Source organism: Miscanthus floridulus, chromosome 7 (genome assembly GCF_019320115.1).
Source record: "Miscanthus floridulus cultivar M001 chromosome 7, ASM1932011v1, whole genome shotgun sequence".
NCBI lineage: Eukaryota > Viridiplantae > Streptophyta > Magnoliopsida > Poales > Poaceae > Miscanthus > Miscanthus floridulus.
The window spans coordinates 123,565,090-123,578,518 of NC_089586.1; the positions used below are offsets into that span (position 1 = coordinate 123,565,090).

General features: G+C 49.9%; 2 protein-coding genes across 2 annotated transcripts; both read left to right on the forward strand.

The window, feature by feature from the left end:
• Positions 1-5,683: 5,683 nt before the first annotated feature.
• On the forward strand, positions 5,684-8,626 carry LOC136464581 (uncharacterized). The gene is made up of 3 exons (XM_066463531.1): positions 5,684-6,057; positions 6,275-6,351; positions 7,743-8,626. The coding sequence occupies exons 1-3, from the start codon at positions 5,812-5,814 to the stop codon at positions 8,401-8,403; spliced, it is 984 nt and encodes a 327-aa protein (XP_066319628.1). The 5' UTR covers positions 5,684-5,811; the 3' UTR covers positions 8,404-8,626.
• A 2,349-nt stretch (positions 8,627-10,975) lies between these two features.
• LOC136464582 (uncharacterized) lies at positions 10,976-12,730 on the forward strand. The gene has a single exon (XM_066463532.1). The coding sequence runs from the start codon at positions 11,148-11,150 to the stop codon at positions 11,721-11,723; it is 576 nt and encodes a 191-aa protein (XP_066319629.1). The 5' UTR covers positions 10,976-11,147; the 3' UTR covers positions 11,724-12,730.
• The last annotated feature ends 699 nt before the right edge of the window (positions 12,731-13,429 follow it).

Sequence of the window (13,429 nt, forward strand, 5' to 3'; positions counted from 1 at the left end):
GTGCTTTTCTCATCTCGAGGCTACGCCCGGAGACTGGCTGCCTGCTCGGCTAGTCTTCTACTTTCTGACCCTAGCACCACGTGACTACGTCACCTACTGTCAGGCTCGGGGACTAAGTGGGCACACTTCACCTTACGGTGAATGTGCGCTTTTCTCATCTTGAGGCTACGCCCGGGGACTGGCTGCCTGCTCGGCTGGTCTTCTACTTTCTGACCCTGGCACCACGTGACTACGTCACCTACTGTCAGGCTCGGAGACTAGCTGTGGGGGTATGGCCCCTGGTGTCCTCGAGACAAGACATGAGCCGCACCATCAGAGGTGGCCCAGCCCACAAGATCAAGGCGTGCACGGCGCTGCTCGGCGTGCACCGCAAGATATTGTATAGTACCAAATAGGATACTTTTCTTGTAACCCTACCCCTCCAGAGTATATAAGGAGAGGCAGGGGTCTCCTGGCGGACAAGATACATCAAGATACATACATCTACAGTCACGCAATATCATACGATAGCTAATACAAACCAACAGACTACATGACTAGGGTATTACGTCATACTGACGGCCTGAACCTGTCTAACCCGTGTGTCTCTGTTGCCTTCTTGTTCTTGATCTCACGCTCCTCTGCCGATCAATCTACCTTCGTGGGATACCCCTCGGAGGACTGCCGACGATATTCTGTCGACATCTCTATTTTAATGTTTTAGCAAAAAAGGAAAAATCATGCTCCAATTGTTTGGTAAAAGAGCTACTTAAAAATAAAAAGTTGTCAAATATCATCTTCAACTTGTATGTTTTCGTGGTCGAGAGAAACTTCGTATCTGCTCCTGGACATTTTTCTCGAGAGATCGGAATAAATTGGACCAATGAGTAAATTAAGAAAATGATTCCATATGAGAAAGCGGTAAGAAGAAATTGATAAAAAAATATTTGTTTGGTTAGAAATCATTTAAGATTCCTAAAGCAAAATCATTTAGGAAGCTATTAAAGGAGGCTGTTGGAGAAAAATAAAATTTAAGGTTGATATTTTTTCTGTTGACTTGCGAAATCTATTAGTTTAACAAGTACATTATATTAAACTCGTGGATATGCTCTTAGCTCCATTAAAACATGCATGATGATGCCAAGCAAGAAATAAACTATTAAAAAATTCTAGAATTTCGTCGTGTTAGCTGAGCCCGACGACAAAAGGGGTCCTAGCTCGGCCATGTTCTACCCGTTCGTTGCCAACATTCCACTCTTGGGCCGTCTAAGTTTTGCTATTTACCTTGAACTCGATCGATTACACTCCATGGACCATGCTTATCGCTGGTCCTTTTCCCTTGTCAATTTGTCTTGTGGCATGACCTGCATCGCCCCCCCTATCTAAACACACAGGAGGATTGGATTGTACGTACCCATGCCCAAGGACGCTTGAAATTTGGGAATTGGGATCTGTACATGGGTCACACTGAGACGCACCTTCCCTGGTAACTACCTAACTGGCATGGAGGTTTCTGATCTGGCACGACCATCTGCTGCAGCAGCAGCATGGGTTTAACACGCGAGGACAGGACAGGAGATGAGTACGTCCAAGGATCTAGAGAGCGTACGTTCTGCTCCATTGCACATCAGCATTCACCAACCGAACCATCAACCATCTGATGGTCCATCCGTGCATATATTCGAAGAAGGCCATGCCGGCATGTTTAGCCATTAACCAGTCTCTGTGGCCTGCCTCATTTTTCTTCCTTCTATTCTCCTGATAGGACACATCATGTGGACTGCATGTAGGCCAGCCCATAAATCATGACACAAAATGCATGATTTATTGCCCATCAGGCCACCAGACATGCGGCTGTTTGGTTGCTCACCACAATCTGCCACACCCGAAGTTAGGCTTGCCACGACTACTTAGGCTGGTGTTTGGTTGAGTACCGAGGTTAGGCTCGCCACAGCCACGAGAAGCATTCGCCACAGCTTTCGCGGTCGAACGTGTGCCAGCCTGGGCGTTCGGTTTTAACCGACCGTTCGGTTCGGTTTTTTCAGTTTTTTAAAATTTCGGTTTCCAGAAAATGACTCCCGATCGGTTTGCTAAAATTTCAAAAAACGACTAATTTCAGTTCAGTTTTTTAATTCGGTTTTTCGGTTAAAACCGAATAAACCGAATATCAGACAGGACTTAGAACTGACAGCACAACACAGTACAAACTTACACAGCACAGTATATTATTTGAAGACTCAAGACTGTTACAAACTTAACAATTCAATGCTTAAATAAAATATTACAAATTTACAGTTCATTCTTGATAATAAACCACAGTACTCCATCAGTTTTGATAAACAACAGAGAAAAAACAGGTTTCTTGATATTTTGGTTTTTCGGTTCGGTATGACATAGAAACCGAAACCGAATTAAAAAACCGAACTTCACAGAACTGGAAACCGAAACCGAACCGAAAAACCGAACTACCGACTATTCGGTTCGGTTTCAGTTCGGTGTTCGGTGAAAAAGTGCCCAGGCTGAAACGTGTGGCGGCCGTTTCTTCCGCCTCCCACACAAGCTGCTCTGCCGCCACATCTCCTACGCCACGGACACGCCGCCATCCAAGCCCCCGCGCAGCCTGCCCCTCCCACCATGACGTGCTCGGCCCCCGCAAGCGCCTTCGCCACGAGGACGCGAAGTCCATCGCGAGGGCGCCCTTGCCTGCGAGGACGCTGAGGCAGTAGCACGCGGAGCAGAAGGGCCAGCAGGAGCGTGAGCGGCGGCCGGGACCGGGAGGGCGCCCGCAGGAGAGCGAGCAGAGAGAGAGAGAGGACGAGCACGGCATCCAGGAGCACGAGTGCGGAGGCTGGAAGAGCGGCGACGGGAGGTTAGTCTGGCCATCTGAGAGAGCAGCGGGTGGTTGGACCATGGCTCAAGGATAAGACTTATCCACTCCATGGCTCCAGGATAAGTATGCGTTTGAACTTTTTTTTAAATGAGGTCAACTCAATTTATGTTTAGGCTATTATTTCTTACTTATAGTTTACAGAAATTCTATACAACACATATATATTTTAGCATAAAAAAATACATGAGTTTTCTCTCTCTCCCTCTCTCTTTTCAACTGCATCCGAAGCGACCGGAGGCGAGAGGTCCCTGCACAGTGCACACCCCGACGCAGCGGGTACGTGGGAATATGGCGGACTGCCACTGTCCATGGCCCCTCTCTCTTCAACTTCAACAATGTGCCCAAAAGTGGTAGCACGCAGCACCTCATCCGATCTAAAAAACAGAGATTTGTCCTCTTGTCCTTGCATAGAAAAAAATTATTTCTTGTGATATGTGGATCTGTGATCTTGTAATTTATGATTGTCTGGAGGCAGAAAGAGGATGGAGATTGTTATATCTTAATTCTATGGTGTAAAAAAATTCATGTGTTGAAACTACATAAAACACATGGTTATTGGGTAGACAGACTCATAGTTTAATCTAATTTAGCATAATATAATTCAATTCGTACATTATAATACTATCACTTTTTATCAAATATACCAGTGGACATGCATTATTTTAACCAATATATTGCTGCATCTAAACGGTTACCATAACTTTTTACCTAACATTTGTAACCATAAACCACACAACTGTTACATTGTTTTTGCCACACCTTAGTTGTCAATCAAACACTCTTAATTTATCATAGAATGTGGCTGGCCATAAGTATAGCTTGTACCTAGCGTTAACGTTAGATATGGCAAGTTGTGGCTGGCAACCAAACATGCCCTACAAAGGCGCCCCCACATTCCCATGCCGCCCGTCTAATTGCCCCAAGACGGCAAAGAGTCACGGACAAATGATGAATGGATCTATCTATCTATGGTCTCTTCGCTCTTAAAATTCCTGAAACACACGACGCATTTTCGCATCCTGAACTGTGTGCCTAGCCTTGAGGACGATCAACAGGTTCATACTTCATAGCCGCTCAACGATTTCACTAGAGCTGAAAGTTCGAAAAGACAACGCTGATCCATTGACAGCCAAATTCTTGGGCCTGATGGGCTTTGACAGACGCAGGTCGGCCTATGCAAAGCCAGCTGGGCCCAACTGCCTCGTCTACCATCCATTCATCAATGGGTAAGCAAAGAAACAACCCGACAGGCTTTGCTCACTATATAGTCAGTACTCTACTCAGTGGTAACGTCTCAGTGTGAGAATGGGGCCCACTTGTCAGTGAAAGCCTTAGGTCAACGCTGAAGACACGCAGGCCACGGCAGATCTGGCCTGATAAGAATTTTGGCAGCAAGCTGGTAACCCGCTAGAGCACAACTCAGTGCTCTCGTGGTAACTCGTACTCGTAGTAGGTTGCCGATTATATTAGGCACACCGTGCTGGCCGCCGGCCAAAAGTTGGGTGCACTCAACCTTTTTTGCATGTCAAATTTAATTAGTACCATAAATGCTACTCATGGAGTCAGGAAAAAAATATTATTGTATTTTTTTTTACCAATTGAACTTGGAGAAAATAGGTAAAAACTAAAGAAAGGGCATCATACGGTCCTTATGACAGGGCTTCGTTTTGATCAACTTGGTATGAGAACTATACAACCCCTCAAGTGTTTGCTTTGGCTCTACATACATGACCATGCATCTTTTTTGTGTTCGGATGAATGCGCGTTGTCTCCAAAGTAAAGCCGAAAGCCATAACTCTGCGGTGCAAATGTCTATGGCTGTAGCTCTCTTCAATTATGGTGGAACCACTAATACATATCCGTGCTACTAGAAATATATTGCTTTTATTGGCTCTCAATAGAAACTATGACCACTACAAGTTTGGCTTTCATGCCAATATTACAATTAACATTTTTTCCTAATGTTTTCGTGTTCAACACGACATTCCATAGGTGCCAGTGGTTAGGATTTTAAGTGGTTTCGTGGTCAGCATGACATTTCACAGGCAACAGTGTTTACGTGGATTTCAAGTGGTTTCGTGGTCAGCACGGCATTTCACAGGCAACAATGTTTATGTGGATTTCAAGTGGTTTCGTGGTCAGCACGGCATTCCACAGGTAAAAGTGTGTTTACGTGGATTTCAAGTGGTTTCGTGGTCAGCACGGCATTCCATAGTAGGTACCAGTGGTTACGTGGATTTCTGGTGGTTTCGTATTCAACACGTAACATCGCTTTAGTATTGCTTCGAAGAATCTCACACAAGGTTTGAGCCCTTAAACCTAAATTCCGGTTCTTCTTACTACTCATGCTACTACCAGCCGCCTTTCTCTGCAAAACCTCTTTTATGTCGAGATGAACATAATTCTTTCATCGCAATTTTGCTTGTACCGTTGTACACCTAGCAATGGGGCAAATCTCATTTGCCTTGGCACGGTGGCACCCCAGGCCCTCTCCCCTCCCCTGTAGAATAGCTAGAGCAGTTCAGTGCACATGGTGACATGGTGTATTGCATGCGAAAACAAACCAGCCCACCACTGAACCCGTCACGCGGCCATCTTCCCCTCCTGGCCTCTCCTCTAGTCTAGCAGTAGATCGATCGATGCAGATATGTGCGCGTCCGCCACCATCTCTCCTCCCAACGGATCGATCGAACGAAAAAGGGCAAGGCTAGGCGAGTGCCGAAGCGAGACGAAACTCACACCACCCTCATTGCATTTAGTTACTGCTTCCCATAAATAAATGCATCCATGAGCGAGGTGCAGCCATAAAAAAAGGCCAACCAAAACACCAAGGGAAGGAGGACCCAAACCAACACACACACACCCCCTCCTTCGATTTGCACCCTCCCCAAATCTCCCACTGTCCCCACTCCCCAGTCAGTCGCCCGGCGCCCGCCCCGCCCATGAGGATCAGGAGGCGGCCTCCGGGCCAGCCTCTCGCCTACCTGCTGCCCTCAGATCCATACCCCGCGCCCCAGTCGTCGCCGCCGCCTGCGTCGCGAGATCATCAGGAGCGCCCTCCTCCGCCTCCGGGGGACAAGCAAGGGGAGGGGGAGTTGCACTTGCACCCCGCAACAAATGATTCCGCCGCGGATCTCGGGGACGCCCGCTCCTCCTCGCCGCTCAGGCGCCCGGCATTGCCGCCGCAGGTACGCACGCGCGCTCGCTCCTACCAGCCTCTTCTTCCTCTTCTTCTCGATCGATTCCAATCCGCGTACGCATTCCTGGAATTTCTTAGGAATCCGTCGTCTCGTCTCGTATCTGGGAAATAAAAAAAGTTGCCTTCCGTTGCACTTGCACCCACGGGCTGTGGGCTGGGCGGCAGATCTAGCTAACCACCATGTTCCTGGATTGCTGCTTTCGCAGGACGGTGCGGTAGAGCAGCGCAGCAGCGGTCTACAAGGTGCACAACAACAACAGGGGCCTGCAGACGGCGGCAGCAGGTATGTATGTGATGAACACGAACGAACTGCTGCCTGAAATGAAACCGCGACAGCCAGGAGCAGAACAAGAAAGTGCTGCTGCCTGTGCGACTGTGCGTGCTGTGTGCCGTCCGTTTCGTTTTCGTGGGTATGGTATGGTACGGTACGGGTGGGCTCTTGCGATGGCTGTGGGAATTTTACGAATAGAAAAATAAAAAAAGGAAAGGATCCAAGGCCCCTTTTTTATTATTATTTGCAGGGCTTGGGTTCACTGTTTCACACTACTATAGTGGGCAGTGCCAGCTTGACACATCAGTCCAATCGATTAATGCCCTCACTCGCTTGCCAGACAAAGCCCTCATGTACCCACGTAGGGTGTGTGTGTGTGGAGCCAGCCGGCCGGCCGGCCACTGCTCCTGCCACCCCTATGTGCATGCATGCGACATCTATCTATCCAGTGCAACCTCTTTTGGCTCTTTCATTCGCCACTTTGATCTCCACTTTGATCTGGGCCTTCCTTGCTTGCTTGATCGCCTTGCGTCGTCGTCCATGTTCTTTTGATTGATCGGGACCTTCCTCGCTTGATCGCCTTGCGTTGCCCATGTTCTTTCGATCTGCACCTTGCGTTGCCCATGTTCTTTCGATCTGTATGAGTGCAACTCGGTCTTTCGATCTGTATGAGTGCGAGTGCAAGTGCAACTCGGGTGCTTCGGGAAACATGGTCCATGTGCGGTTGTGCACGCCGCATCATGAAACAGTCCAGTTCACTTGCACATTGCACTTTGTTTTCTGTCGTCAGGCATTAGTGGTTTGCATCCGTGCCTGCATGGAGTTGTGTATGCATCGATGCACTCAGATAGTCAGATGAAGTGCACGAAGAGGGGCCTGCTGGCCTCCATCGTAGCCACGAATAGGTTCTGGTGGTCTCAATTGTCTCCGGCATCAGTGCTGTGGTCAAGAAAACCGGACTGTTAAAATTTCCTAGCGCTGTTCGTCAGTTTAGTCTCAGGCTCTCAGCAGTTGCAATGCTGTGATCTATATATACTAGTAGTTATCCTTGTGTTGTGCTTCCTGTATAATGTACATGTACTGCTTCTTTCTTTGCTGGTCGCATTTAGGACGCGTTTGGCGCTGCTCCCGGCGGCTCCGGCTCCTCACCTCGGGGGGACTGTAGCGACACTGTAGTAGGAGCCGTTTCGGAAATCGAGGCGTAAAATGAACTGAAAAGAAGCCGAAAAGAGGAGGAGCCGGCGAAGCCACGATTTCGAGTTCCGCCGGCTCTTTGCTACAGTGCATGAACAGTGCCGGAGCCGAAGCCCCCGGAGCTCCTCCAAACGGGTCCTTATTCTGTCCCGTCTAACCCAGCATCCATATACATAACCGTAACACGCTACATTACACACACTTTGCAGCCTAGAGAATAATGGTCTCCATCATCGCCACGTGCCGGAGCCGGTGACGATCCAGGCCGGAGAGCATCTCAGCAACAACGGCGTTGGCGCAGCAGCGGTGGTGACAACGACAGCAACAACGGGCGCGAAGGCGACGAAGCAGAAGCAGCAAGTGACAAAGAATACCAGCGGCGGCGTGAAGAGGGCGCCGCCGAGCCCAAGCAAGCTGATGGCGGGGTCACGGTGCAGCCGGAAGAACGGGCGTGGGTGGCGGTGCAGCCAGCCGACGCTGATGGGCTACGCCCTCTGCCAGTACCACCTCGGCAAGGGCCGCATGAAGAGCGGGAGTGCCGCGACCGGCGGGCGTGGCCCCGGCCAGCTCGGCCGCACCGAGCACGCCAAGAAAACCTCCGCTGCTGACGTGGCCCCGGCCACCGCCGCCGCGACCGGCGGGCGCGGCCCTGGCCAGCTCGGCCGCACCGAGCACGCCAAGAAAACCTCCGCTGCGGCTGCTGTGGCCCCGGCCACCGCGGCGCCCAAGGCGGACGTGCCGCCGCCGCCGAGCGTGGCCCATGCCACCGCGGCGCCCAAGGCGGACGTGCCGCCACCGCCGAGCGTGGCTCCCGCCACCCCGGCGCCCAAGGCGGGCGTGCCGCTGCCACCGAGCGTGCAGCACTGCTAGGCGCTCGCTGGCGCGTGTGGCATGGCATGCCATGGATGGCTGGTTGTGTTCCGTCGATCATGGGGACGCAAGATTCTTGGACATCGTGGTGGGGTTGCATATAACCTGGTGGTGGCGACTGGAATTCTTTTGTTGCGTTTCTAAACATGTAAATGCTGTCCTGCCGACGTGCCGTACCCTGTGATGAGTTTTTCCGCGGATTCGTCGTTATACAAATCTTTCTTTCGTGTTCGTCGTTGCATTGCACCCTCCCCCTAGTGCTAGCCGTAGTCAAGGTGCACTCCTGTGAGTGACTCCATTGCTACATGCCGTGGCTGTTGGCGCAGCTTTGGCTTGCGGTTCTTTGGTGCATCGACGTCCCAGTGCATGCATTTGCGGTAGCTCGTTTCTTTGTTTTTCTTTTCTTTCGATTATTCTATTCGACGAAATTTTGAAATGCTAGTGCTGCTCATGCAACGGTGCATGAACAGAAGGGACAGTGCACTGGGCAAGGGAACATTTCCTGCTGTCAAATTATACTTCAAATCACCTGAAAAGCTGGAACAGCGGTCTGGACAAGGCCTGACGTGACATAAGGCTGCCACGGACGACAATAGAAAGCGGTCAGTGTCAAGGCAATGTTGATGCACCAAAGAACCGCGTGTCATGGCCTGTGATGAGCTTTTCTTCGTAAACAAATGTTTTCAGGTTCATCAACGTGTACTACGTAGGAGTACAGTGGTAGCATAGGATCCAGGCATTCACATACACACAACACGTCGTTAGTGTCTCGCATCGTTTTTACGAGGAGAGGGGGAATGGGAAAAAGAGTATACTCCCTCCGTCCCATTGAGTTTGTCGTTTGAAAACCGTACCCCCTTACAATCCCGTTTTCCGAGCGATAAACTCAATGGGACGGAGGGAGTACGAGGGTAGGGTGAAAATGAAAAGGATGCGTCTGTTAGATGCTTTTGGATGCTAGCACGTACTCGCAGAGGAGATCTGGCTGAGCTAGCAGATCTCAAAGCTGCTGCATGTGGGGGAGTCACTGTGTACTAGACTACTGATGCACATCTTGCCTTCTTTGCATGGCTTGTAGCTAGAGGCAACAACGAGCTCGAGAGCATGAAGGGCTCACTAGTTCAGACAAGCAAGTGTCAGGGTAGAGGGAAGACCATGTGGCCCGTTGCCCCGTCGGCGCTTTGTTTTGTTCAGATGGGATGTTTTTAGTCAAACCCGCCAGTTCAGTGGACACTGTATCATACTATCATCTCGGCCCGTGGACAATAAACTAGTACGACTACGTAGCATCTTTTAAAAAACTACTAACACGATCTCCGCCATGTGCTAATCAGTGTAAGAGCCAATCACCGTCTTCAAATCGGGACAAAACGTACTCCGTACCCCATTTTGCAAATGGTAGCATGGTTCTTAGAGCATAGCTTCAAGTTTTTGGGCCGAGAACAAAACCAATTGGACCCTCCAGCAACTTTCGATGGCCACTTCCAATTCTTCCCCGTGGCCAAAAACTCTCCCGGCTCCTCATTCCTCAACATTCCGCCCAGTGTCTGCCCTCCAAATCGATCGAGTTCGTGCGTCCTTTTCTTTTCCAATCCCTCGTGCGCCTAACTGAGCCATAGCCAGTGGCCACCCCGGCCCTGACCGCTCGTGGCTGCTAGTGCTAGCCTTGGCTGGCTGCAGCTGCCCGGTGGCGGGAGCTAGCCCGTTGTGGAATCGGCATTCAGCAACATCAGTTGTGCAGCAACGGCACTAGACCGGCAAAAAAGAAAAAGAAAAAGTGAAGCTAAGGTCCATTTGTTATACTATACAGTACCTCTGTCCATAAAATATATAATTCTAATGGTAATAACTGTCTTCAATTTCGGAGAATCGGCTGAAAAAATAACTACTTTGCTGCATTCATCTTCTCTTGGAGGAAGTACTTTTCTTTTCGTATGAAGAATACGTTTTCTTTTTTTTTTGAGGAAAAGAATACGTTTTCTTTGGATTAACGAGTTTAAAGTTTGACCAAATATGTATGTAAAAATAATGTTTATACACCAAATAAGTATAGTGTAAAAATATATCTCATGACAAATGAAATCTAATGACACTTATTTGATATTATAAATATTAATATTTTTTTAATTTATAGTTAGTAAAAAGTTAAGATACTTTAACTTGATATTGGGCTCGAATTGTTTTTTTTTTTTGACGGAGCGAGTAGTTTGTAAGCAGTTTACCCAAAATAAGCTGAAGCTAGAAGGTAAACAATATATCTTTAGTGTGTGTATCCTAAATCTATATTCTTCGATGTCTTTTTTAAGAACATCATGGAGATACTCACAGTAGACTTATCATTTTCTTACTTTATGACAAGTTACTAAACAAGGAATCACGGTCTAATCCGCCTGCAAATGAACAGCTACAACCTTTTTGTGATGCAGGCATTTCATCGAAATTTTACAGAAACAAAGTTTACAGTAACCAAATAAATTGCTGAATGATTTTGGAGAAATAACTTGCGTTTGATTAGAAGCTTGTTGAGGATGGGTGCAAGTGTGCAACTGCATCTCATGTTGCCGGGCCAAAATATCACACACGTTGCCATCCCCAAAGGAAAAGCTCAGGATAACGCAGCAAGCCCTTCTCTTCTCGTCTTCACACACCTACGTACGCCCACCCCCAAACCCAGTGGCCGCACCGGCGCACCGCAGCACCCCGGACACGAGCTCCACCGGCACGCTAAAGCCAGCCAGCCAGCCATGGAGCTGCTGCTCGTCGCATGCCGTGTCGCCAGCGCGCGGCCGCTACTTCCAACCAGCCCCGGCGCCTTTCGCCGCGCCAGCGCCGGCACCGTCAGGCAGGCGGCCGCCAGTTCCAGTGACGTCGAGGTCATCGACGCCACGGCGCCGGCGACGTCGTCGCCGGGCGCAGCGAAGCAGTGGCGCGCGGGCGGGCTCGGGCTGGAGCTGTCGGAGGAGATGCGGCGCGGGATGATGTGGCGGATGCTGTCGCCCCCCGCGGCGGCGGTGGCGGCGGACGTCGCGTTCCTGGGGCTGCTCGAGCGCGCGCAGCCCGGGGACGTGCCGTCATGGGCCGCCGCCGCGGGCTCCGCCGTGCTCTTCGCGGTGGGGCTGCTCGGGGTCCACTACGGGTTCCTGTCGTCGAGGTGGGACGCGGCGGAGACGGGGTCCGTCGTTGGGTGGGACCTCGCCGTGCGGCACTGGAACGTACTTTCCATGGCAAAGGAGTACTCTTCCTCGGTGGACGAGGAGGAGGATGACGACGACGAGGAATACGAAGACGAAGAGGAGTATGAGGATGAAGACAGTGATTGATCAAGGGGTAAATCCGTAAATGTAATAACAGACCTTGGTTAATCTAAACGACCTGGCAATGGTTGTACTAGCGCCGTAGTGCTTAGCTCTACAGCGATGGTGAGTAGTGTTGGAACCGGTGGTGACCATCGAGTTTATGATTTTGGAACTGGTTTACAGTCGGCTTAGCTTGTTACCATAAGCTTATGTTCTTATAGGTCCTAGGTCCACCGAAGTTATAACATATAAGGTCTTTGAGCCTTACTCAACCTAAAAACATAGCGAGCTGGCTTACAGCTGGTCCAGCTCGTTACCACGAGCCTGCACTCTCACAGGTTCCAGGTCCATCGAAGCTACAACATATAAGGCTTTTGGGCCTTACTCAACCCAAAAGACTAGCCTTGTAGGTGGAGATTCTTTCGGCTTATATGTTGTGCTCCCCCACCATCGCTACACGATGTGGGACTAAACTCCAACAATCTCTCCCTTAGTCACACATCGGGTGCCCCCGCCATATGTGATGCTCGAGATTTTTTTTATCGGGTTTAGCTTTTTTGACCATGGGCTCATGATACCAATTGTTGGAACCGATGGTGACCACCGAGTTTATGATCTTGGAGCTAGCTTACAGCCGGCCCGGCTCATTACCACGAGCCTGCGCTCCCACAGGTTCCAGGTCCACCGGAGCTACAACATATAAGGCATTGGGCCTTCCCAACCCAAAAGACTAGCCTTGTAAGTGGGGGTTTCTTCCGCCTTATATGTTGTGATCCTCCACCATCGCTACACTATGTGGGACTAACTTTCATTTGCTTTAGCGTAGAATCGCGGGCCGTTCTCTGATGTGCGAGAACTGCGCCGTGACCGCGTCTGGTTGTGACCCCGTCACGACATCGTTCGCACGTCCCGCGCTGATCCAAGAAAAGTCGTCGATTGTGGGGGCATCGTGTGCGACGGGGTGGTAGGCTTCAAGCTATGTAATCAAAGATCAATGCAGATGAAACGCTGCGCTAGTTGGGCAGTAAAAAAACCGTGTGCGTGCTCACTGTCTTTCTTCTCCAGTTCGCGTGCGTTCTTCATCCTGAGTTCTAGTCACCGCGATCACCACCAGCGGGTGTCGCGTCGCCGCCGGGCTCGCTCGTTAGAGCTCGGCTCCAACTCGTGGTATCAGAGCCTATGATCAGAAAAGCTAAACCCGATAAAAAATCTCGAGCGTCACATATGGCGGGGGCACCCCGATGTGTGATTAAGGGGGAGATTGTTGGGGTTTAGTCCCACATCGTGTAGCGATGGTGGGAGAGCACAACATATAAGGCGGGAGAACCCTCACCTATCAGGCTAGTCTTTTAGGTTGAGAAGGCCCAATGCCTTATATATTGTAGCTCCGGTGGACCTGGGACCTATGGGAGCGCAGGCTTGTGGTAACGAGCCGGGTCGGCTGTAAGCTAGCTCCAAGATCGTGAACTCGGTAGTCACCACCGGTTCCAACAAGTAGTAAAGATTTCGATTTCACCTTTGATTGCACACTGGTCCTATTTTATCTTGAGGTGGCGTTTGCTGATGCAATTGATGAACATGAACCTATTGATGTCTCATGAACAACATCTAGTTCCAATCTTAACAAAAGGATTGAAGATGCAAAATATTTTGTCTCTCTCCTTCCAGCTTCAAAGAATTGCTCTTCTTTGAACGCTTGAAGGTTGGATATATTATGGGCTTGGCCCATA